General features: G+C 45.3%; 2 protein-coding genes across 12 annotated transcripts in view; both read right to left on the bottom strand.

Annotated features, from left to right (window-relative positions):
- Positions 1-1,470: 1,470 nt before the first annotated feature.
- Positions 1,471-4,886, bottom strand: HAX1 (HCLS1 associated protein X-1). Of its 7 annotated transcripts, none has more exons than XR_001000268.1 (7): positions 4,621-4,820; positions 3,823-4,085; positions 3,460-3,647; positions 2,382-2,433; positions 2,119-2,229; positions 1,880-1,970; positions 1,471-1,734 (listed from the first exon to the last, which is right to left on the bottom strand). XR_001000268.1 is itself a non-coding variant. In XM_011928215.1 (7 exons), exons 1-7 carry the CDS (start codon positions 4,671-4,673, stop codon positions 1,649-1,651), a joined length of 840 nt encoding a protein of 279 aa, XP_011783605.1. In that variant the 5' UTR covers positions 4,674-4,886; the 3' UTR covers positions 1,471-1,648. The 7 variants fall into 7 exon arrangements, 6 of the variants coding, with proteins under 6 accessions (XP_011783605.1, XP_011783609.1, XP_011783607.1 ...); XM_011928215.1 differs by having other exon boundaries at positions 2,123-2,229; positions 4,621-4,886; XM_011928219.1 differs by having other exon boundaries at positions 2,123-2,229; positions 3,823-3,941; positions 4,621-4,834.
- A 986-nt stretch (positions 4,887-5,872) lies between these two features.
- UBAP2L (ubiquitin associated protein 2-like) overlaps positions 5,873-25,388 on the bottom strand; it is a 53,914-nt gene continuing 34,398 nt past the window's right edge. For 2 of the 5 annotated variants that reach the window (XM_011928202.1, XM_011928204.1), the window contains exons 15-25: positions 23,252-23,441; positions 22,455-22,509; positions 22,020-22,194; positions 21,586-21,658; positions 19,757-19,952; positions 19,581-19,669; positions 17,974-18,027; positions 16,972-17,053; positions 15,885-16,102; positions 15,297-15,402; positions 13,511-13,912 (exon numbers count right to left, since the gene is read on the bottom strand). In XM_011928202.1, the coding sequence (XP_011783592.1) occupies positions 13,863-13,912; positions 15,297-15,402; positions 15,885-16,102; positions 16,972-17,053; positions 17,974-18,027; positions 19,581-19,669; positions 19,757-19,952; positions 21,586-21,658; positions 22,020-22,194; positions 22,455-22,509; positions 23,252-23,441 (1,288 nt within the window). In that variant the 3' untranslated portion in view covers positions 13,511-13,862. Of the gene's footprint in view, positions 7,176-7,963; positions 8,015-8,418; positions 8,617-10,492; positions 10,561-13,510; positions 13,913-15,296; positions 15,403-15,884; positions 16,103-16,971; positions 17,054-17,973; positions 18,028-19,580; positions 19,670-19,756; positions 19,953-21,585; positions 21,659-22,019; positions 22,195-22,454; positions 22,510-23,251; positions 23,442-25,388 lie in introns of those variants that run through there. The other 3 variants (XM_011928199.1, XM_011928201.1, XM_011928200.1) reach the window with 3 other exon arrangements.

The raw sequence follows: 25,388 nt of genomic DNA, 5'->3' as shown, positions 1-25,388 counted from the left end.
TGTATTATATATTATATATTAGACATATAAATCTATAATTTATGTTATACATATAACTTTATATATATATTTTAGAGACAGGATCTTGCTATGTTACCTCCACCTCCTGGGCTCAAGTAATCCTATCTCAGCCTCCCAAGTAGCTGGGATGATAGGTGCAGTCTAACACACCAGGTTAAAAACTTTTATAATGAGAAAAGGAAGCCTGCGCAACATGGCAAAACTCCGTCTCTACAAAAATACAAAAAAATAAATAAATAAAAAAACAAAAAAAAAGAAAAAATAATTAGCTAGGCATGGTGGTGTATGCCTGTAGTCCCAGCTACTCAGGAGGCTGAGGTGGAAGTATTGAGCCCAGGTCGAGGCTACAGTGAACCAACATTACTCCCCTACACTCTAGCCTGTGTGACAGAATGAGACCCTGCCTCAAAAAGAAAAAAGGACATAGTAACTTTTGTGCCAGGTGTATTTTCTCTAACATACATAATTTTTTTTTTTGAGATGGAGTTTTGCTCTTTTTGTCCAAGCTGGAATGCAATGGCATGATCACAGCTCACTGCAACCTCCGCCTCCTGAGTTCCAGCAATTCTCCTACCTCAGCCTCCCAAGAAGCTGGGATGACAAACATGTGCCACCATACCTGGCTAATTTTTGTATTTTTAGTAGGGACGGGGTTTCACCGTATTGGTCAGGCTGATCTCAAACTCCAGACTTCACATGATCCATCTGCCTCGACCTCCCAAAGTGCTGGGATTACAGGCGTGAGCCACCACGCCCAGCCACATAACAATTTTTTAAGGCCAGTAAAGTAAGGAAAATTTACCCATGTACTTCCTCAGTTACCTCATGAACTCTCTAGTCAGTGATCCACACTTCCACATCCACACCCTTTTTTGGGAATCTGATGTATCCCTTTCTAGAAATTCTAGAAGTTTTCCTGAAATTATTTCTAGTTATCTCCTCAGTAAGAAAAATAATTTTTCTTTTCTTTTTTTTTTTTTGAGATGGAGTTTCGCTCTTGTTGCCCAGGCTGGAGTGCGATGGCGCGATCTCGGCTCGCTGCAACCTCTGTCTCCTGGGTTCAAGTCATTCTACTGCCTCAGCATGGGATTACAGGCACCCGCCACCATGCCCAGCTAATTTCTGTATTTTTAGTAGAGACGGAGTTTCACCACGTTGGCCAGGCTGGTCTTGAACTCCCGACCTCAGGTGATCTGCCTGTCTCAGCCTCCCAAAGTGCTGGGATTACAGGTGTGAGCCACCAAGCCTGGCCTCTTTTTTTTCAATTCATTTCTTGCTCGAGAAAGAAAAATCATTTTCTACTCATGCCTGACCCTTACTTATGAAATCAGGTTTTAGATGTAGAATAAAAAATTAAGGAATAAGGAGAAGGTAGAGGACCAAGATAATTTTGGAAGTGTTGGATGGTTCTAGAAACTGAAATAGCCTTGACAAAACCAAGACAAATAATTAGCATAAATAAAGGTTTTATTGGTCAGTTTGGGTGAGTGACAAACTGACATGCCCCCAATTCACTATTCTACATATCCAAGCCCCTGAGGTGGCAAGAGGAGAAGCTAAGCTTATTAATGGTGGGCAATGGGTGAAAGGTGGAAAGGACTTTGAAGGCCTCTGAGGGTTAACAAGGCTACCGGGACCGGAACCAACGTCCTAGGAATAAGTCCAGGATGGAGAAGGCATCATCCAGGGCTGGAGGTCTTGGTGATTCTGGATCTAAGGAAGAAAGTCATACACATAAATAGGCTAAATGAAAGAGACCAGGCAGAAGCAAAGGAGAGAAATAATATTCAAGGGTAGAAGAGTAAGATTTCCCTTCCCCAAGGAATCTTGAGATGAACCCCTTTGTCTTTTAACTTACCACCCCTAGGACCGCTATCTGCTTCGTGTCGGGTTACTGTAGTCTCTGTCCGGCCCTCACTGTCCACCACAGTCCGGCGCTCCTCCACTATCTACAAGGAGAAGTCCCCACCATATTCCTAACATCACTAAAGATAACGCTCAGCAGATTCTTTACAGAGATCCCTGTTTCTTTACAGAGATTCCTGTTTCAGGGCATTCATTCCCTGGCCACAATTTCCTTTACCTCTTTCTTTCAACTCACCCCATCTGGTTTAGTGATCTTGGTCACAGAGATGCTCTTGAAATAGGATTTGGGTTGGGGCTGTAGAACCGGGCCAAGACACTCCTGGGAAACCTGGGAATCAAGATCTGCAAGAGCAGAGAGATGAAGAAGCAGGAGAGAAAGAGTCCAAGGGAAAAAAGGAGACAAGTGTACAGGAAGAAACTTCAGGGAGGGAAAATGGACAGAACTTCAGAAGAATAACAAAAGGCTGATAAACTTCCCCTTCCTCCAGACTTACCATTGTCCTCTCTGGTTCTAGGATGGGGGTCCACAGGCCATATGTCATCAAACTGCAGAAGAAACCATAGTAAGTGAAAAGACACCTTCCAATCTGAAACTTGAAAGGTCATAGACCTCAAACTACTCCGAGCTCCAAAACCCACTGCCCCGGGAGAGGTAATTCCATTCAGAATAGCTTTATTCACACACTCCTTCCTCCTTCCTGGCTGTTTTATGTATCCTTCTACCAGAAAGACTTCCCGAACTGATATATGCCTACACTCTGTGCACAATCCTGCCTTATCCAAGAATTATCTAGACCAGTGGTGGCTTATTGTTTTTTTTTTTTTTTTTTAAAGAAACAGAACACCCATCTCTCCCCCAAAGAAAATCCCACAAGCTTAATAGAGAAAACAGAAAACACTAAATGGAGGGCTTAGGATTCCAGCCCAAGGCTATCAGATTCAAACAAGAATTGCAATCTTTGGCCAGGCATGATGGCTCACACCTGTAATTCCAGCACTTTGGGAGGCCAAGGTGGGTGGACCACCTGAGGTCAGGAGCTCGAAAGCAGCCTGGCCAACATGGTGAAATGCCGCCTCTACTAAAAGTACAAAAATTAGTGGGGCGTTTGGCAGGTGACTGTAATCCCAGCTACTTAGGAGGCCGAGGTAGGAGAATCACTTGAACCTGGGAATTGGAGGTTGCAGTGAGCTGAGATTGTGCCACTGCACTATCTCAGCCTGGGTAACAGAGCAAGACTGGGTCTCAAAAAAAAAGTGCAATATTTGTACTTTTTTTTTTTTTTGACATGAGTCTCCACCTCCTGGGTTCAACCAATTCTCCTGCCTCAGCCTCCCGAGTAGCTGGGATTACAGGTGGCCGCCACCACGCCCGGCTAATTTTCTGTATTTTTAGTAGAGACATGGTTTCACCATGTTGACCAGGCTAGTCTCGAACTCCTGACCTCAGGTGATCCACCCTCAGCCTCCCGAAGTGCTGGGATTACAGGCGTTAGCCACCGCGCCCGGCCAGTCTTTGCACTTTATTAGTGGTCTCTCACAAGCTCTCACTTCAGGACCCGATGGGATACTCACCCTATGAAATGGTCTCTGGGAGCCCCAGTCTGGTGCTGGTTTGGGGGATTCACTTCTTCCATCACTCTCCAAGACCCCCCCAAAGATCCTGGGCTGGTGACTATCTGGATACTTAAGCATTGAGTCCCGAAGTGTCTGTCCTTCCCGCAGTCTCTCACCAGGTGTCTCTGACTCAGGACCTGGGAGTTCTGCAGAAAGGCGGCAGGTGTTTGCTGGAGTGGGAAAGGACTTGGGCTCTATAAATCTCCCTGAAATCATCAGTCTCCTCACATTTCCCATCCCCCAGCTACTCCCTGCAGGCTCTTTATTTCACCCACCAACCCACTAGAAACCACAGGTTGTCCCTCAGGGAAAGCCACACACCAGGAGGATGGGAAGGCAAGGTCCAGGCCCCCATATCGCTGAAGATGCTATTGAAATCTCGTACTAGGTCATCAAAGCCGAAGTTATCATGGAAACGTATCCCTCCTCCTGGGCTGAAGCTGAAGCCGAAGCCAAATTCCTCAGGGGGGTGCTGAGGACTATGGAACCTTGGGTTCCCACGGCCCCATGAACCCCCTTCTTCCTCTTCTTCCTCCTCATCATCATCATCTCGAGTCATCCCTCCAAAAAAGGGATCTCTGTGGCTGAGAGTGGAGGCAGATTGGCTACCAAGATGTCAGCAGGATTTAAGCCATAAAATCAACTCATGGGTGGCAAAGTGGGACAAGAGCAAGGGGTCTGGGAAGCTGGGGAGAGGGTCGGAGGGCTGGTTGCCCCATCAAGACATTAATACAATGGCTGACAGTTTTTTTTTTTTTTTTTTTCATCAAAGTCGGACCTCAGCTCGCAGCTCCCTTCTTACACCTTCCCCCAGAGTCCCTCCCCTCTCTCCCAAGGTCCTGCTCACTTGCGCACTGTCCTATTCTCCCGACCCCCACTGTCTTCTCCGCCCGGGTCCCTGTTGCATCACCCCAGGTTCGAGAAAGGCTTAGTTTGCTGTTTCTCCTCTTAACGACCGCCTTGGTTACTGTGGCGGGGTGAGTGTTCAATGTTGTGACTTCTGTCCTCTCTACAAGAGTTGAAGGAGTGGGACAGAGGATGTTTTTCCAAAAATAAGACGTAGGGGTCAAGCTCCCCTCAGACGACCCCCACCCTTGTCCAAGCCGGACCTACTCTCACCTCCGAGGTCCAGGAAAGCCGAAAAAGCCCCGGAAGAGATCAAAGAGGCTCATTCCCGTATTGGGACGCGAACCTTTGAACCCCTCCAGTGGTCCATTCGCAGAAGGGGCAAACCTGCGCGGCCCTGTGGGAAATTGAGCGAGGCGTCAGCCCACGCTACCGGAAAGCAAGCCCGCGATCCTGACACTGTCGTAAACGACTGTAAGCCGGACGTGCAAAGGAGGCGGGACGGAAAGTCTTCCTCAAATTTGAAGGGCTTTATCTTTACCCCACCTTTTAGAGACCAGTTTCCGTGACGGGAGTGGGCGTGACGCACTTTCAGTTTCCTATGACCGCCTTCCTCCTAAACCTGTTCTTCTTTCTGGAGACAACTCAGTCCGAAAAGCGATTTCGAGGATTTGACTCTGGATGGCACCCGGATAAAGCCGCCAGAGGGCAGCCCAGCCGCACAAATGAACCGGCTTGAGGGCATCCCTCAACCTCCCCACCCCCGGGGCTGGCCAGCCTAACAGCAGAAGCCACTTCGCCTCTTACTCGGGCGTTCTTATTGACTGACCTGGGTGACGTCTGCTGTTAGAGGGATGAACAAAATGCTTTTCCAAGCTCCTTCTAGTATTGAATTCCCCAGAGAAGAGATCAAGACATAAGAGACGCATGGACTTAACTTCTTCCACCTCTCTAGCTACTAGGGAGTTTGTTATAACCATATAGGATTCTTTTATCTAAGCAGGCTCTGCAACCAGCAAGACAAAGGATTTGTAAGGGAAGGGAAACTAGTTGTGTCCTGAGAAGAAACAAATTGGGGGCGATAAAGAAGTATCCCTTTGGTATCTTTTTTTTTTTTTTGAGACAAAGTTTTCTCTCATGTTTCCCAGGCTGGAGTGCAGTGGCACCATCTCAGCTCACTGCAACCTTCGCCTCCCAGGTTCTCTCCTGCCTCAGCCTCCCGAGTAGCTGGGATTACAGTCATATGCCACCCTGCCTGGCTACTTTTGTATTTTTTGTAGAGACGGGGTTTCACCATGTTGACCAGGCTGGTCTTGAACTCCTGACCTCAGGTGATCTGCCCGCCTTGGCACCCCAAAGCGACTGGGCTCATTTTTTTTGTTTACTGTTGTATCATTGATTTTCAAAGCCTATCCGAGACCTGTCTCTCCCTGTACCCCATCCCCAAGCCAGGCTTGGCTCTAGATTCTTTTTCAAAGAATTGGGTATAGCTATGTCACAGAAAAGCACCCAAGAAGCAACTACCACAGTAGTCCATTCCTAGGGGGAATGTGCCCCAAGGTTTTGTTTTATTTCGTTTTTGGGGTACAGGTGGTGTTTGGTTACAAGGATGAGTTCTTTAGTGATTTCTGCGACTTTAGTGCACCCATCACCCAAGCAGTGTACACTGTACCCAGTATGTAGTCTTTTATCCGTCACCCCACTCCAAGATTTAGTTCTGTCACACGATACATGATACCTTCACTTCTTTTTAGTTTTACCTGGACCCATCTAAGTCATAACTTAAAACTCTATAAAGCCATTTTTTTTTCCTTTGAAATGGTCTCAGCTCCTTCTTGATCCTCTCCATTTTCCACCCAATCTCCTCTATCCCACTCCCTTTACTGCCTGAAATCGGCTGTAGATGTAGCAGTTTCTGGAGAAAATGAAGATTTGTGGTGGTTCTTTCCAGTCACCAGGTTGTGAAAGTCTTAGGGGTGAAGGGAAGGAAATCCCCTCAAGGACAAGATACTACCACCATATTAAGGTCAGGAGTTCTTAAAGGGCGAAGATTTCATTTTATTCCACTGCCTTCAGGGGCCTGCTAGAGGAGGCCCCGTTGGTACAGTAATACTTATTCACCAAGCTGGTCATCGACGAAATTGAGGATGTCCTAGACGGAGCAAGAATAGGCAGAGGCTGAAGGTAGAGGTTTTCTTTTTATATATACAAGACACATTAATCCATTAAATTTGAGGACACAGTACAAAAAAAAAAAAAAAAAAAAAACACTTCAACTAATTCATCTGACAATGCTGTTCATATTCATGACGCCATTTTTTTTTGTTTGTTGTTGTTGTTTTCCTAATAATAAAGGAGGAGACTTAGGGCTGTTGGGCTGATATATATTTGGGAGTCCCACCTCCCCACTTCATCCGTACACCACCAGGGTGAACAGGAGGAAGCAAAGGAAGGGCAGGGCCCATAGCAAAGTTTCATAATCTTGAATGCAAGAGGGGAGAAGGAATGGAAGGGGGGGAAAAAAAAGGAGAAAATACAAATCCTATAATACATACAACAGGGTGGGGATGGTATAGGAATGGGACAGACATGAAGCTGAGGCATGGGGTGGGCCGCTGGGGGTGGGGGGCAGCGGAAACCCCCCACATTCCTTTCTCTTTGATGTTGTTTCCATAGTTTCCAGGCTGAGAAGCCCTCTCAGAAGATGGGACCGGGAGAAGAGGGTCAGGGCCTCAGTTGGCCCCCCAGCTGTAGCTGTTGTAGGCAGACTTGTTGGTCTGGGGCTTCTGCGGGATGGAGCTGGTCTGGCTACGTTGCCCGCTGCCCGTCTGCAGGGGAATGGGAGGATGACGGGGAGGAAAAAGGTGTCTAGTTAGTGGTACAAATTTGTAACATCTTCAGGTGGAGATGTGCAAACTGTCTTGCTCTCCCATTCCCCTCACTACTATTAGAACCATAGAAAATTTAGTCTGCATAGCTGCTAAAGCCCCTTTCTTACAAGCAGGAAGGCATTTTTGACTTTTAAATAGGGAAAAGATGAAGAGGGCAAGATACCTTTGGAGATAAGGTAGTGAGTTAGTTCTACTCATTTTCAATTCTACCTTCTCCTACTATCCCTTCTCTCCCCTGCTCTTGGAGATGAGTGATCACAAGGCAATTTCATTTCCATTGATCCTCATGAATGCCTCAATTTGGAAAGCTGTCTTTGAGAGGAAGGAAGTCCTTATTCTAGCTCCAGCCACCTATAATGGAGCTCTGAAGAGGCCACTTGCATTGCCCCACAGATCCCCACCCCTACCACACATCACATCTGTGAGCCCATTTCAGGCAGGTACGAGAGGCAGTCTGAGGCCTCAGGCTGCAGATGCTGCCCCAATAATCTTTTCCATTCTGGTAACCAAATGTTTTCCACAGTTGGGGAAGGGTACAAAGATAAAGAGGGTGTTGGGGAGGGGAGAAGGAGAGAGGAAGGGGAGGCCAGAGAGCTCAGCAAGGTGTTTGTGTTTGTGTATCCCGATTTGTGACGCGCAGTCTTTTCAAGTTCCCTGAGGCTGTGAAGGTGAAATGGGGACTGAAAAGGAGTGGGTTCAAGCATATGATCATTCAATTTCATTACCTGCTCCTCCTGCTGGCGCTGGCAACAGAGAATCATCTGCAAATATGGTAGCTGAGGCAGAACCAGGATATATGGAAAATAAAGGGACAAACTTTGACAATAGAACTCCACCATTAGAAGGGAAAGCTAAAATGTCAGGGAAGAGGGAAGGCTGGGAGAGGAAAGAGGGGAGGTGTGACCCAGGTCTGATGGGATGAGGACAACTGTGGCACAGGAGGAGAAGGGCACCAAAGGAATTGGGCAAAAAAGGTTTCAATCTGGCCCCTTCTCTGAGATATCCTTTGCCGGCCGCTCGTGTTATGTGCGCTTGTGTCTGTATGTGCTGTGTGCCCATGACTGGCGCTGGGGAGGGATTGGGTGAAGGTGGTGGTGAGGAAGGGTAAGAAAAGGAAAGGGAAGGCAGTTTTAAGGGATAGGAAGAGGAAGGGAAAGGAGAGAGGGGGAAGGGCTATTACCTGGCCATCCTGCTGCAGGTGATGATGAAGGATCTGAGAGTGCGGCTGCTGATGGGGGGTCAGAATGTGCATAAAGGGGGCAGGTGGGTAGGCAGCAGCTGTGGCCGGATTGATGGGGCCCCCACTTCCTAGGGCTGAAGGCAAGTTGAAGGAAGCAGCAGGAGTACCGGAATGAAAACCTTGTTTCTCAAAGGACTGCTATCCAGGAGGCCAGGAGGAGACAGAGTAAAAGGGATCAGCAAACCAATCTTGGGATTTTCCTGAGCTCAGGCTCCCTGACCCTCAGAAAGCAGCATGGTGTCACAGAAGGCACAGTACACTTGAAATCACATATTCAGGTCTCAGTCACAGCTCTGCTCTTATTTAATAACTGTGTGAACCTGGGCAAACTACTCAACCTCTTAGCCTCAGTTTCCTCAGATATAAAACAGGGACACTACAAACCTGTTGTAAAGATCAAATAGGCTGGGCATGGTGGCTCACACAGAGTTCGAGACCAGCCTGGCCAATATGGTGAAACCCCATCTCTACTAAAAATACAGATTAGCCAGGCATGGTAGCACATGCCTGTAATCCCAGTTACTCGGGAGGCTGAGGCAGGAGAATTGCTTGAACCCGGAAGGCGGAGGTTGTGGTTAGCCGAGATCACACCATTGCACTCTAGCCTGGGAAACAAGAGTGAAACTCCGTCTCAAACAAAAACAAAAACAAAAACAAAAACAAAAAGACCAAATAAGAGGATGAAATGTGGAAGCACTCTGTAAAACTGAATGTCATATTTGAACATCATGAAATTTGAACTTAAAACTCCAGGCTGGGCATGGTGGCTTACACCTATAATCCAGGAATAAAACTGAGTGTAATCCCAGTTACTTGGGAGGCTAAGGCGGGTGGGTTGCTTGAGCCCAGGAGTTCAAGATGAGCCTGGGCAACATGACAAAACCCTGTATCTACCAAAAAACAAAAATACAAAATACAAAACAAACAAAAAACAAAAATACAAAAATTAGGCCTGGTGGTGCACACCTATAGCCCCAGCTACTCAGAAGGCTGATTCCACCATTGCACTCCAGCCTGGGTGACTTCTTGAGACTGCCTCCAAGAAAAAAAAAAAAAAGGAAACCAATAGTGTCCCCACCCCTTCCAATATTCCTTTAACAAATAATAATAATAAATAAATAATAACTCCGCTGGGCACAGTGGCTCACACCTGTAATCCCAGCACTTTGGGAGGCCGAGGCGGGTGGATCATGAGGTCAGGAGTTCGAGACCAGCCTAGCCAAGATGGTGAAACCCCCATCTCTATTAAAAAATACAAAAATTAGCAGGCATGCTGGCAGGCGCCTGTAATCCCAGCTACTCGGGAGGCTGAGGCAGGAGAATCGCTTGAACCTGGGAGATGGAGTTGGCAGTGAGCTGAGATTGCACCACTGCACTCTAGCCTGGGTGACAGGGCAAGACTCTGTCTCAAAAACAAAAACAAAAAGAACTCCATGGATATTTCAAAAGAAATAAACACATACTGAGATATTTTAAGTGTTGAAGGTCTTGTCCATGAAGTGCCCCGCCCCAGACCCCCAGTGCTTAGTAACAAACTTTAAGTATTTATGGTGATGGGCGACAAAAGCAACATAACAAACCTGTGGATCACTCAAATGCTTCATTATTTACTAGGTGTCTCCTTTCCCACTCCCACTGTTACAGATTTACTCAAAGAATGGAATGAACTAGTTTCCTGTCACTCTCATACTTACTCTCTTGAAAAGTGATGAAAAAGGTTGGGATTAGGTAGGAAAAGGGGCCAGGAGAGTTGCACAGTAAATCACATGACACATTAAACAATTTGCCATGCTTCACCTTCCTATTAACACTTCTCTTGTTTTTTTCTCAGAGGGCTAAATTTTAACTTCTTAGAGGAAGTGAAGTCTAGAGAAGACCTTTCATTTAGAAAAAGTAGGATGGGTTTCCTGCCACCTCTCCTAGGGTTGTTCTTGTCCACTGTATTTCTACCATTACAACTCCACCTCTTCTATGTCTATCTCTTTTCCACTTCTGTCCAGAGCCAGGCACCTACCTGGGTTTTGGAGTACACAGAACCCGAGATATCTGGCACGCCCGTGTTACTGGAGGTGACTGAAACACCTGGGGGAGGAGGAAACAGACAGGAGGATTAGCTCAGCTAGCTACCTGGCCCTTATTCCTGAGATGAGGTGGTATCTGTAGCCTTTCTAGCTATACCAATGCAAGGGAATTTTGGTTGGTTTTCCAGCTTCAAGTCAGTCCTGAGAGTTAAGAGTTTATGAAACAAAAGCTCCCTAAGGGCTCTTTGGACCTTTCCAGGTGTGTGTTGAGTATACATGAGAGAGTGAGGTTGTTTTTTTGGTGGGCAAGGGAATATGACCAAACCTCACTAGCATATACTGTTTCAAAACACTTCTGTGCCAAAGTCTAGCACGAATATAATAAACTTTTAATTTTAATGTCCATTTCAAATCAATCCACCCAAACTCCACTCAGTTTTATTCCTGGAGACTCGGGCAGTCTGGCCCTCTCTCTTCCTGAAGTGACATTTCTGGGCTCAAAATCCATGCCTCTGCTGCATAAGTACGAGAGGAGCAGTCCACTTTAATCCCCAAGGGCACTCTCATTCTCATAGTCTCAGCTCAGTCAGTCCAGCTTCTTTAGTCTTGGAGTATCTAGGCTAAATCTTTAAACTTAATATGTAAAGGCCTGCCATCAAGATCAATTTCCATGTACACAATTTAAGCCTAAGTGTAGTGGGGTGGGGAGGGATAGGTAGACAGGAGTAGGCCATCTCCTATAGCCTCGGTGGAACACAAAAACCACATGTCATTTTCAGTATACAACTTCAGCTTCTCCGTAAGATAAAGTTCTAACCCATACCCCAACTCTCACACTTCCTGTTGAAAAAAACTCCCTACTAACCACTACAACTTTAAAGAAACCAGAGTAGTACAACATGTCATTTTAATTTGTACTTCTCAAATACTCATACTATACTCTATCACCTGGGGTATAAGGCAATGGGTCAAGGAGATAGGAAAAGCCATGAAATAAATAATCTAACATCTTTTAAACTTTCCATTTTTAAACAAAGATTTGTAATTTAGGAATATAAAGCATGATTTTAAAAAGATACATTAGTTTTTATAAAAATAAAATGAAGCTTCAGAAAAACTTTGCCTTTCTGTTTATGTCCTTGGATCCTTCCCATCAGAGGTACACATTTCCTTCTCCTCTGCTGTCAGGAACACTGATGGAAAAGTGTTTTAGAAGCACTGTACTAGAGTGGCCAAATCACAAATAAGGAATCCTCCATTCACCCACAATTCAAACTCTAGAATCCAAATCCTCCCAATGCCTCAAAGGCAGCCTTCCAAAATTAAGCCCATCTTGAACAGTCACTTTTGAAGTGGTATCTTAATCTGGAAAAACTTCCCAACATCCTAAGTCCAGATAATTCCTGAGAGGGGCAAACACTAACTAGGAAAAATAACAGAACTACAGAAAACCAAGCAAGAGAAAATACTTATCTCCAAAGCATCAACTGTCTAAAGACACTGAAGTAAAAGAAGGGAACGATACAGGAATATCTTAAGGAGCTAATGGGTATTTTTTCCATTCCCTTTTCAAACCTGAGGTGCCCATCTAGCAAATCACTGGGTAACAGGCATAACTTTTAAGAACAGAAGGTTCAGTTATGGAAAAGGCTTAAGCTAATAAGTTTGTGTGGAAGAGTTGAGAGTAAAGGTGGAATAAACAGGATATAAGTAGAACATTTTTAAGTCAAACCAAAAGAGACAATTTACTGCAAAGGCAAAAAAAAAAAAAAAAATAGCACACTTGGTCACTCTTTGCAGTGAGGCTAGGCTGCCTATATCTAGGAATGGCAGAAATGACTGACTGGATTCTCAACCTGGGTGGTAGGGAGGAATTCAGCTCCAGTGTGCCCCTACCTGATCTCATTCTTTCCAGAGTTTAGGCTAAAAATAACTTCTAGTCCAGAGGCCTTATCTTGGATATGAGGTTGAAGGGACTGGAAATGCAGGAACCATAATACTCTGTAGTAGCCATAATAATCTCAATGATAGTATTAGAGACCTAGAAAATAATGGTACTGATTTCACTACCCCTTACCAGTTATTAGAAAGATCTTCAGACTACAGAGTTCTCTTGCTTTCCTTCCAACATCAACACCCCCTACTTATCCCCAGTGACAATACTAGTATCACGTGGGCAGCAGGGCAGAGAAACATGAATCTCTCTCTCTCCCACCATGGCAGCCCCTGGGAAAGGTGGTCACGCTCCACAGAACAAAATTACTCCAAAGGGCTGGGAACAAATACAAGGAAAGCTGAATACTTTGGTTTCTAATTAACCCAGGGTGGTGATCTCACTGTCCACATTAACTGTATAAACAAAGGGCTAATGTTGTATGCTAGCTGGACTGGGAGGGAATTAGAATTTCCACAGTCAAGGAGACGTCTGACCAAATCGCTCCCACACATCCTTAGCTTATACCCGCAAATGCAAAACTGATAATCCAATATTTCTGAAAAGCCATCAAGGGACTAAGAACAATGTTCCAGGATAGCAGTCTCCACAGAGCCTGAGTCATCAACTAGCTGATCACTAATGACTTTATCAGATCTTAGCCACTTGGCCTTTAGGAACCAGATAGATGTGGGAATTAAGCCTTGGAAGATACTTCCCTAACAGCTCTGAACACTATCTCTTTTGCCTTTCACCATGACATGACACTCCAAACTTTTTTGTCCTTTCCCCCACTGCTTATGTAAGAGGCAAAGGAAAGATCTAAACGGAAAAATGAAGCAACATAAGCATGGAGAATCGGGGACTTCTACAAATAATTTCCTTTACCAACCAATCAACAGGCAGGAAACTGAGGCTATTTCCCCTCCCCCCACCTTCATAAAACCACCATACTGAAAAATTAATAGTTCTTTGGCTATGCTGGAGTTTGATTAAAAAGGCCACCCTCCACCCTTCATTTATAGCACAGCATTGGTTCCTAGTGTCCAGAAAGACATGCACGGAAAGAACGCCAGAGTTAGCTAAAGAAATACCACAGTTTATTGAAGACTACAAATATTTTTGTTACAAGTTGAAACTACATGCCTTCCAGAAATCAAAAGCAACAGCAGGTGTGTGCATTGATGCTTCGAAGGTGCTGCACCGCTTGAACTTGAAATGGGTAAGACAGGGTCAGACACATGGGGGAGAGGGAAATGGGGGAGGGGCAAGTTCAAAAGCCCAGAAGGTATCCACCAACTCATTTCCCCAAGCCACGCAGGCCATGGCCTCAGCTCAGCAGGCTCTCCTCAGTGGTCTGGTTTCTGAAACAAGACTTCAGTGCAAATTTATACACACACACAAAACATAGCCCCCAGCCTTGGGCCAAATTAGCTCTCAGCCGTCCAGAAATGCTTGTAAGGGGGTGGATATTTTCTTCCTAAAAGGAATCAAATACATAAAAATAAATGAATGGAATGACAAAAGCCCTTTGTGGGGTTGGGAACTGGGGGTTCTCAAGGGCTGGTATAATACGTTTCTGAATTCTGAAGGGAGGCAAGAAGCTGGGATTTCTAGAATCAGGTATGCCAATTCTCTTATATTATCAATCACCTACCTCTTAAAATTCGTGAACCTGGTCCAACTAAGACTTCAACCTAATGTCCTCAGAACGGGGCCACCACTCCAAGTCAAAAAGCTTATAATCCTCCCCACCAAGATTTAGGGTGGACCTTGCTCGATAAGAGGGGTGGCCACAAGGAGTCTATGTATTAAATCTCAATAGAGCTTCTCAGGATTTGTTTAACTGATGACCCATAAAGCACAGTTCAAAGCTCCACCTGGCTATCAGTTCCTAGTCCTTACTGTCTTCTGTGCTCTTCCCAATTATTGAAAACTGTCGGCAACTGACCCACCCAGAGCCCACATAAGGGTGAAGAACACATGCTGCTCTATCCAAATCACCATGAAACTGTAACTGAGCTGACAGCTTTGAAGGACAACCCCCATCCCCAATCCCAAGCAATCACAGAAACCTGCTCCTCCCCTATTCATCTACAAGTCGCTGAAAAAGTACAATTATACTATTCAAAGATTTCTTCTCGCTCCCTGTCCTCCAGAAGAGCACAGATGTCAGGTATTGAAGCAAGGGAGAGGCTGAGTATCTTTTAGGTAAGTACCCATCCAGAGGATTCCTACAATTCCCTCCTGCCATCACGTATGTAAACGGACTTTGCAAAGAGACCAGCCATACAAATGAAGGAACCTAAAGGCCCAACTCTCCCAGTACAGTTCCCACTTTATTGAGTAATAGTCACGCCTACTCCTTTTCCTCCATGGTTTAGGTCTTCTAGCTAGGGAATAAAAAAGGACACATAAAAGTAGTGCTACAAAGTGATTTAAGCCAAACTTATCGTAGTCTGCTAGCTATGAACCCACTTAATGCTCCTACTCAGTGAATATACCCCCTTTTGTATTATCAGTGCCATACATATTATCAACACTTGCCTCCACTGACATTTCAGCAAAATCTTGGGGCTCCTTGCCCTACTTCCACCCACACTTTTGGCCAACCAACATATTCTAAAAGCCAACACATACTCTTGGGCATTCCCGTCACAAAGAGTGGACACATGTCCTAGTATCAAGCTCCTCTGCTGGTGCTGCTCCCACAGATACCCAAGTCAGCCAAATATTAACAATCATACCTGGGGCAGCGGTACACCCTCACCAACCCCATTTTCTTAAGCACCAAGTCTTCCTCCCTGAAATTTATCTAGTAACACCCCACAGATACCACTGAGCCAGGGACAAGGTCAGCTTACCAGTGTTGTATCCATGAGACCCATATCCACTCGGCTGTTGAAAAGGGGTGGCCGATGCATTCACACTGACATTCACACCATGCTGCTTGGAAGAGGTAGGAGCCACCTAAAGAGCAAAAAGGCCAGACTTGCAGTGACGTGGCAGCAGAATACCATCTGTCCCACTTGTCCTGCTCCAGGTACTGGACATTCAGATGGCTACCTATCCTGATGCAGGTTGACCACAGCTTGCTTAGTGAAATTAGTTCCTTACTAATCGTTCTAGAATCTACTAATGAAGTCAAGAAATGGTAGTTTGGAGGAAGAAAAAGGGACAATGGCAGCAGGGAATGAATGAATCTGAGTGAAGCAAAGCTGTATGGTATCATATTCTCCCTTTGGCAAATTCTAAGACTAGGCAATCCCTATCCTAATTCCACCAATTCCAGCCCCATTCCCCCATCACCCTGCACCAGGCCCAAAACAGGCCAGAGGTGGAAACTGTTCCTCCTCATCCATTATTGAAGTCATTGATCCTTAAAAGCAGCTAGAATAGTGTCCAGGGCTAGGATCCTTCACCACAAGGAGTGACCAAAGCCAGGTACTCACAGGGAACACAGCAGGCCCATACTGGAAGGTGCTGGGGAGGCCCGGGACCCCTGTATAGTATGGCAGGCTGGTGTAACTGTAGCCAGGAGGCAGCGCCGGGTTCAGGAATGTCTGCTGCGTGGTATGGTGAGTCTGCGTCTGGTTCTGTTGGGGTTGGGCCAAGGTTGTGGCCGGGGCTGGGGAGGAGGCATCCCCACGGCCGAACTTTGTGAGGTCACCTGTGACAGGAGAGGCTAAATGTACCTGCCTCTTTCACCCCAATACCAATGCAGAATTACCTCTTCTGGTTTCACATGAGTCCAGGAGATCCTGTTCAAAGACTATTAAAGTTCAATTCCTTGAATTACATTTCTGAGTGGCTCCAATTAGTGTTGTTCAGGATATACTGAGCACAGTTGCTGTAAGCCAAGGACTAGTGTTGAATAACTGTGCAATGCTACGGCAGGGACAGGCTCTTGGAATAAGGCACCTGCACAATTTCTCTGCCCACTTGTGTTCTCTTTCATCTTCCCCCTTCTTCCCTCCCCTCTTCTCCTCCATGGGGAATACCCCATGCTGGACTTGAAAGACAATGATGGATCAGGGAAAATGGTAAGTCAATGAGGACAATGATAGGTCAGGTAAAAGAAGGCCCCAGACATAGCAAGGCAGTGAGATTGCCACTGTGAGTAGCATAAAGGGGCAGAGATGAGCAGAGAAGACCACATCGACCACTGTACTTCCTGGAAAAAGCTAGCAAATGGCTTGAAACTAAGTCAAGATATCACTTTTTTGGGAGATGAGGTCTTGCTATGTTGCCCAGGCTGGTCTTGAACTCCTGGGCTCAAGCAATTCTCCCACCTTGGCCTCCCAAGTAGCTGAGACTACAGGTGTGTGCTACCATGCCTGGCTAAGATATCATCTAGAAATCACAGGGAGACAACAGAAAGTGGGATGAATAGGAAAAGCCACGACATGCCCAACTTTAGCAGGATTTTGAATCTACCAATCCTGATTTATCACATTCCTTCTTGCTACCAATCAGTTTTCTGCCATTAATCCCAACACTATCTCCCTTTTTATTTATTTAGTCCCATCCCAATCCTACCAGAATAAGGGTTGCTGGCCAGGCTACCATCCCTCCCAGTCAGCGGAGTAGTGGGTGTGGGAAATGGGATGCTGTAGTAATCCTAGAAAAGAGGGAAAAAAAGAGCAGAGATTCAATGTCACTCATTCCCCAGCATGAGTATTATTTCCACAGAGGAAAAAACAGAAGAATGTGAGAGTTGTGCAATTTATCCAGTCACTAATTAAGCTGGCTAGAGTTAGCACAAACTCCACATTACTCTTGCATACACTGTCCCCCTTGCCTGGCCATGAGCACAGTCAGGCAAGGTCTACGGGTATGCCCACTTGAGAATATGTCAGAGTCCACGAGGACCAATATTTTCAGCACTTTAGGTGTCATCCCTATCAGTTTATACCAAGCTTATTCTACTGAGAAAACAGATCATTCTGTAATTTAAAGTGACTGGGACAAACAAAAAGCACCCTGAGTGCTCCAGAGTACTTTACTGGGCTATAGATTACGTTAAATGGTATTTACTAAAATGCCACAACTCTGATTTAAAAAAAGAAGAAAAAAGGCTGGGTGTGGCGGCTCACGCCTGTAAGCTTAGCACTTAGGGAGGCAGAGGCAGGTGGATCACAAGGTCAGGAATTCAAGACCAGCCTGGCAAAGATGGCGAAACCCCATCTCTACTAAAAATACAAACAAAAAATCAGCCAGGGGTGGTGGCGGGCACCTTTAATCCCAGCTACTCGGGAGGCTGAGGCAGACAATTGCTTTGACCCAGGTGGCAGAGGTTGCAATGAGCCAAGATGATGCCACTGCACTCCAGCTTGAGAGACAGAGTGAGACTCTGTCTAAAAAAAAAAAAAGTTATCTTCTGTTGGAAACCCTCCCCCAAATCCCTATATTCTAATATGCCTTAGATCAGAGTGTATGGAAGGCTGGGATGGGAAAGAGCTATGTCTGTGACTGAGGTAATTCTCCCAACACTAATTTTAAGACTACTTTATTTTCCAAAGCTCTATCCCACATACTCACCAATGGAAATCTTGTCTGAAGCATCTGTAAGTCATCATAACCATATACTTGTGGCTGAAAGATACAGATATATAGCAATAACAGGAACTGGTCATGATGTTAGCAAACTAAGGAGCCAAGAGACAAGCTAATTCAACAGAATACTCATCCTCATTCTGGGTTAGAACACGACACGGATTATTTCCTTAAATTTTATTTAAGTAAAAAGCAGTAAAGTACAAAGAGATTAAAAGATTCATGAAAGGTCCTGAAGCTTTCCTTGAGCTAAATACTACTGATTCTAGTAGGCTGGCTTCTTGATACCAATAGAGTAGACACAAAATATACAGGAACAACCAGTTTTACTCTCTATTCTACAAGTCTCTGTCTATACTCTTCAAAATCTGGCTTAAAAATAATCTCCTCCAGAAAGAATATTTTACTTTTCTCCAATTTCAGGGTTTTAAGGTAGTGACTACACAGTAAAAATGTGTAACTGTGTTATTTGGATGTGTCAGCAGTATGATATTTATCTAGACTTTGTCTCTGAGGGCAGGAACAGGTATCTTTTAAAACTTTTTCATATACCCTTCATCTTAATAGCTACCAAATACTTGAAGGTCACAGAAGATACACTAGGGCAAAAAGCTACTACTAATATCAGCCACCCACTTATTCTCAAAGTCCCAGATTGAGTCAGGAAACTTTCCTCTAACCAGGCCAGACCAGCAAACACACTCAAGAGTTACGGATTTAATCAAATCAGAGAAAATAATTCTTGGGGCCAGGAGTAGTGGCTCAGGCCTATATATAACCCCAGTTCTTTGAGAGGCTGAGGCAGGAGGACCACCTGAGCCTGGGATTTTGAGACCAGCCTAGGCAACATAGGAAGACCCTGTCTCTAAAAAAATTTTTCAAACTTAGCCAGGCATGGGGATGCACATCTGTAGTCTTAGCTACTTGGGGAGTCTGAGGTGAGAGGGTTGCTTGAGCCCAGGAGTTCAAGACTGCAGTGAGCTAGCTATGATTGTTTCACTGCACTCTAGCCTGGGTAAAAGAGCAAGATCTGTCTCAAAAAAAAAAATAATAGTCATAATTATCTAAGACACGAAAAAGGATTCCAGATGAACATTCTGGCCTTTAGCTTCTGAGGCCCAGAAGTTGTGTTTCAAACAGGGCAGATATTCTCATCACACATATACATACATATTGTACACACACACACATGCATACATGTGTGCACCATAAACCAGAGCAGATACACAATAGATGGGTTGGCCTCAGTTTAGTCCATTAGTACTTTTTCCAAAACTGCAAAGATTAAAAACCAGTTTGATTACATGTGGCAATTCCTCATTTATTTTATATTTTAATTACAGTTGACCCTTAACACAGGTTTGAACTGCATGCTGTTTATACCTGAATCTTTTCCAACCAGACACACAGATCAAAAATACAGTCACATTTATAGAATGCAAAACCCATATACATGGATTCCACAGAGCCAACTGCAGGGCTTGAGTATGTGCAAGTTTTGGTATTCACAGGGGTCCATCTGAAACCAGAGCTATAAAAAGGGCAGCCACAGCATCCTCACCTTTTGAAGAAGATCCTTTAGTCCCACTTACCGGGTAGGCATGTAACAGCCCTGGAGCCATAATATACGGATTAGGCAACAACGGCGGGACCCCAGGAGGGAGGTTGGGAGGAGCTTTTCCTAAAAGAGAAATTACATTTTTATCCCATCACACAATTACTTACCCCCTCCATCCCAGAGGAATGCCATCTGCTTATGCAAGGCTACCTGAAGTCGTAGCAACTGAGCTTCGAGTCGAGGCTGTGACAGTGGAGTTGCTGCCTAGGCTGAGGCCCAGGCTACTGCCACTATTGAGACTGGAGGAGACACTGACCACTGGGGGAGGTGCAGAGACTGTGCTGGATGTGGTGGAAAAAGTGCTGGAGGAAGAATGGAGATTCGCCTCACTCTCCACACTTGTGTGCTTCAAAAGGGAGAGCAGTGGAAGAGAGAAGAAGAAAAGAGATCAGCGTCATAGGTCAGGAAAAATAAGATAAGACAATCCCTCCTGCTGAATATATTATTATGTCAACTTCCTAATTAAAGAGACCAAGTAGGCAAGGTACCAAAGTACACTCTGTTAAAGTAGTTAGAAATAATCTCCAGCGGGCCGGGCGTGGTGGCTCAAGCCTGTAATCCCAGCACTTTGGGAGGCGAGACGGGTGGATCACGAGGTCAGGAGATCGAGACCATCCTGGCTAACACCGTGAAACCCCGTCTCTACTAAAAAATACAAAAAACTAGCCGGGCGAGGTGGCGGGTGCCTATAGTCCCAGCTACTCAGGAGGCTGAGGCAGGAGAATGGCGTAAACCCGGGAGGCGGAGCTTGCAGTGAGCTGAGATCCGGCCACTGTACTCCAGCCTGGGCGATAGAGCGAGACTCCGTCTCAAAAAAAAAAAAAAAAAGAAATAATCTCCAGCTACATATTCCTCAAGACTCATCTGGCAAGAATGGTAACACACTCACTGCACATCATCATCCTGTTCAGAAAGACAATAATGCAAATGGAGACAGATTCCCCAGAGACTAACATTGATTCATAAAGGAACAGAGAGAGTTGAGATGTAAAAAATACATCACAGCTTTCTCTCCCCAACTTTTCTTTACTAGTTGAGACCAGTTTGTGGACTAGGAGAAAGCAAAAATTCTGATTTTACTTTTTTTTTTTTGAGAAAGGGTCCCATCTGTTGCCCAGGCTGGGGTGCAGTGGTGCAATATTGGCTCACCGCAACCTTGGCTTCCCGAGCTCAAACAATCCTCCCACTTTAGCCACCCAAGTTAGCCAGGACTCTATGAGTGTACCACCATGCTTGGCCAACCTTCAAAAAATGTTTGTGGGGATGAGGTCTCACTATATTGCTCAGGTTGGTCTCAAACTCCTGGGCTCAAGCAATCCTCCTGCCTTGGCCTCCCAAAGTGTTGGGATTACAGAGGTGAGCCACTGCACCTGGCAACAATTCTGACTTTAAACCTGAAACTGTGTATTTGAACAGAGACTCCTAAAGGAACCTTAGCCCTCATATCTCCCCAGGCTTCTGGCAAATCTGACACTTTTGTCCAAAATGGGTCCTTCCCTTTATAGGCTCAGCTTAATTCTATTAATAGTTGTTACAAATTGAAACAACAAAATTGATCTTGGACCAAAAGCTCTCACCTGGCATCTACCTTCACAAAAATGTCCAGCCTTGCACTGATTCTTTTCAGAACTCATGTTTGGCATACCCAAGACCAAGAAAAGAGAACAGCTCTACCAGTTAGAAAGGTATGTTCTTCCAGAATTTATTAAAGCATACAAAGCCCAACTACATATTCAGTAGGGGAAAAAAGTCAGAAAGTCACTTTCAGAGCTTTTAGGAATGGCCCAGAGCTCAATGTTTAGGGATTGTTCTGCCTCTCTTGGCTTCCTAACATCCCTTTACTCGTTTTCCTGCAACCTCAAATCAATTATTTTGCCACCTCATGAAGAAATTTTCAATAATTCTCTCTTGGGACAATCTTAGGGTTGGAGAGTTCTAAGTGTAAGAAAACCACACATCCCTCTCTGCATCACACTTACCAAAAGAGTGGATGTCGAAGTGCGCCCAGAAGATGTTGATGATGAAAGGGTATTCTGCTGTGTAGATAACGTGCTGTCAGAATAAAAGAGGTTGCCATCAGCCACAGTGCTATAGTTACCTGACCTAGAGCTTCAGTCAAGAACATAACAAGGAAATAAGATATAATATGAGACACCAAGGAGGTCTGAGATCATATATATGTTAAGTACAATGCCCAGCCAGGGGTAGTCAGCAGCTAAAGCAAAAGTGAATGTTGAAAGGGGAAAATTAAAACAAGCCTCCTCTGTCTTCACTTCCCACAGTTCTCAGGTCACCCACTTACCACAAAAGCAGGGCTAATGTGGTATCTGCCAGGTCAAGGGAATAAGAAAGAACCAGAGAGCTCTGTTACTGCTATTCACCAACCCCAACCTCCATCGTCACCCCAAATCACCTGCTGTGTTGTGTGGTGGTAGTATTTGGAATCTCCTCACTGTGGCTCAAGCCACCCAAGGAGGATGAATGCTGATTGGTTGTCGTCAGTAAGGAAGCTGCAGATACCGTTTCATTGAGAGGGGGGATGCTAGAAGTGGAAGGTGAATCAGATTTCACTGCAGAGCCGGTAGCACCTAGAAACATAGAAAGAAGGCAGTCCACTTATCAGAAAAAAGGGAATGTCTATAAGAGGTGACTACAGTCCAAGGCTGTTCCAAAGACAAGAGGATGAGTTATTTAACAGTGGACTGTATTACGTAGAATCTTTTTTCTTTAATGCTGAGAATTACACAGCATGGGTCTCATTTGTCCAATGAAGGGAACTAATGGATTATCACCATTTTAAGATAGAAAACCAGAAATGTAAGAGGGGAAAAGCCTGAAGAACACTCACCTTCAACAGATTGTGTGGTCTGTAACTGCGTGGCCTGCACAGAACTGAAGCCATTCTGGTAAAAAAAAACAGAAGAGCAAGAAACAGACAAACTCATGTGAATGAGGCAAGTTAGCACTGATTCAGCTTTATTTTGGTCAACAAATCTTTAGGAGAAACTCTATAAATTAACCAAAAGGATTAATATTAATACAATGCAGAGTATCCAAAAAACCAAAATAGCAACAAAAATTAAACAACAAAACTGAGATATACCAACACTGTGTGACCAAAAGCAAAAGAAGGAAACCCTACAAATTGCTGAAGACACCCCAAACCTAAAACAGATAGAGGAAAGGCCCAAAGTCCACATTCAGTGATTTTTGGGGAAGGATGAGTGCAACAGTTCAGTCATACCACCTATTCCACTGGCAGCATCTGACAGTCACTCAACATCACCTCTGGCATATGCCGTCTCCCTCACCATGCCAGGACATAGCAAGGTGAGGTCTACTGACATGCACCCAGAAATCTGGCAATCACATCTTCCCAGAAGACAGGACAGGCACTTGAGACTGATTCTACTAGTGACAATGAATTTTTTGTACAAAGAGAATGGTTTCCTGACTCATCAGTCTCCAGGTTTGCTGATAAGAACTTTTAATTCACTAATCACAGATGTGTGCCTTTTTTCAAATTCTCAATCACTACTTACAAAGTTTCTTTGCACCATTTGCTGAAAAGTAAAACATTAATATTTAAGGAATTTTTGCCCACTATTCTCCTAACCAATTCCCAGGGGTTGATGAAGCCACTACCTTTGCCTGAGTCAGGTCCTTTTGGGGTGATGAAGAGATGGAGCTGGGGTACCGCCGAGTCTGTGTGGATCTCTGTTCATAAAGAGGGCCCTGAGCATTATTTTGGGAGGTATAGGTTGTCGACTGAATTGGGCCGCTCTGATAACCAGACTCCTGACTCTGGTTAGATGAAATTGTAGAGGAAGATTCACTGTAAATAATGAAGAAAAAAATCTCAGAGAAACAAAATAGAGCAGATCTACTGATACTAAGGAAATTGTGGAGATCTACTATTGGAATAACTTGATTTGAATCAAGAAATTTTTCAGCAACAAGTAAAAGAATCTATCAAAATTTTCTCCTGATAACACTAGGAATCCCTACCTTCTATAGTGCCAGAGATCTAAATTAAGAATTAATCTTAAAAACATCTAGGCTGGGTGCGGTGGCTCACGCCTGTAATCCCAGCACTTTGGGAGGCCGAGGCAGGCGGATGACAAGGTCAGGAGATCGAGACCATCCTGGCTAACACAGTGAAACCCCGTCTCTATTAAAAATACAAAAAAATTAGCCGGGCATGGTGGCGGGCGCCTGTAGTCCCAGCTACTTGGGAGTCTGAGGCAGGAGACTGGCAGGAACCCAGGAGGCGGAGCTTGCAGAGAGCCGAGATAGTGCCACTGCAGTCCAGCCTGGGTGACAGCACAAGACTCCGTTTTAAAAAAACAAACAAAAAAATAAAAAAAAATCTTAAAAACATCTTCAAGTCTTCAAAGAAGAAAAAAGTCCCTTGGCTCCCCCCTACATTCTGCTTTTTTTGGTCTGTTTTTTTATTTTTGAGACGGCGTCTTGCTCAGTCGCCCAGGCTGGAGTGTGGTGGCGCTATCTCGGCTCACTGCAAGCTCCGCCTCCCGGGTTCTCACCATTCTCCTGGCTCAGGCTCCCGAGTAGCTGGGACTACAGGCGCTCGCCACTACGCCCGGCTAGTTTTTTGTATTTTTAGTAGAGATGGGGTTTCACCGTGTTAGCTAGGATGGTCTCGATCTCTTGACCTCATGATCCGCCCATCTCGGCCTCCCAAAGTGCAGGGATTACAGGCGTGAGCCACCGCGCCCAGCCCATTCTGCTGTTATAAGAAAAAGTGGATCCGGAAGCTGTGGCTCAAGCCTGTAATGCCAGAACTTTGGGAAGCCAAGGTGGGCGGATCACAAGGTCAGGAGATCAAGACCAGCCTGGCCAACATGGCAAAACCCCATCTCTACTAAAAATACAAAGAACAGCCAGGCATAGTGGTGGGTGCCCATAATCCCAGCTATTCAGGAGGCTGAGGCAGGAGAATCGCTTGAGCCTGGGAGGCAGAGGTTGCAGTGAGCTGAGATAGTGCCATTGCACTCCAGCCTGGGTGACAAGAGCAAGACTGTCTCAAAATAAAAAAGAAAAAGTGGCTAAATGTCAGTATACAGGATACATTACTCTTGGCCCCTTCTACACATTCATGGACCCTAAGCACAGGAAAAGCCATCTTTTGTTCACACTCATTTTAGAGAATTCTGAATTCTAGGCTCCCTCAAGAACCATATAAGATTTGGGCCGGGAGTGGTGGCTCACGCCTGTAACCCCAGCACCTTTGGAGGCCAAGGTGGGCGGATCACCTCAGGTCAGGAGTTCAAGACTGGCCTGACTAACATGATGAAACCCCGTCTCTACTAAAAATACAAGATTAGCCGGACATGCCGGCGCATGCCTGTAATTCCAGCTACTAGGAAGGTGGAGGCAGGAGAATTGCTTAAACCTGGGAGACGGAGGTTGCAGTGAGCAGAGAATGCGCCAATGCACTCCAGCCTGGGCAACAAGAGCAAAACTCTGAGCCAGGCGCGGTGGCTCATGATTGTAATCCCAGCACTTTGGGAGGCCGAGGCGGGCAGATCACCCGAGGTCAGGAGTTCAAGACCAGCCTGGCCAAGATGGTGAAACCCTGTCTCTACTAATACAAAAATTAGCCAGGCGTGGTGGCACATGCCAGTAATCTCAGCTACTTAGGAAGTTGAGGCAGGAGAATTGCTTGAATCCGGGAGGCAGAGGTTGCAGTGAGCCGACATCACGCCATTGCACTCCAGCCTGGCAACAAAGGAAAACTCCATCTCAAAAAAAAAAAAAAAAA

The sequence above is a fragment of the Colobus angolensis genome, unplaced genomic scaffold (assembly GCF_000951035.1).
Source record: "Colobus angolensis palliatus isolate OR3802 unplaced genomic scaffold, Cang.pa_1.0 Scaffold77, whole genome shotgun sequence".
Lineage (NCBI taxonomy): Eukaryota > Metazoa > Chordata > Mammalia > Primates > Cercopithecidae > Colobus > Colobus angolensis.
Note: the sequence above shows the minus strand (reverse complement) of the source record. Positions and strands in the feature narration are given on the sequence as shown.

Excerpts from the sequence above, each read along its gene's own strand:
- HAX1 (XM_011928214.1), bottom strand. The coding sequence starts at position 4,673 with ATGAGCCTCTTTGATCTCTTCCGGGGCTTTTTCGGCTTTCCTGGACCT. Across the intron at positions 1,971-2,122 it reads AGATCACTAAACCAGATGGG|ATAGTGGAGGAGCGCCGGAC; the intron begins GTGAGTTGAAAG and ends TTCTCCTTGTAG. Across the intron at positions 1,735-1,879 it reads AGATAGCGGTCCTAGGGGTG|ATCCAGAATCACCAAGACCT; the intron begins GTAAGTTAAAAG and ends TTTCTTCCTTAG.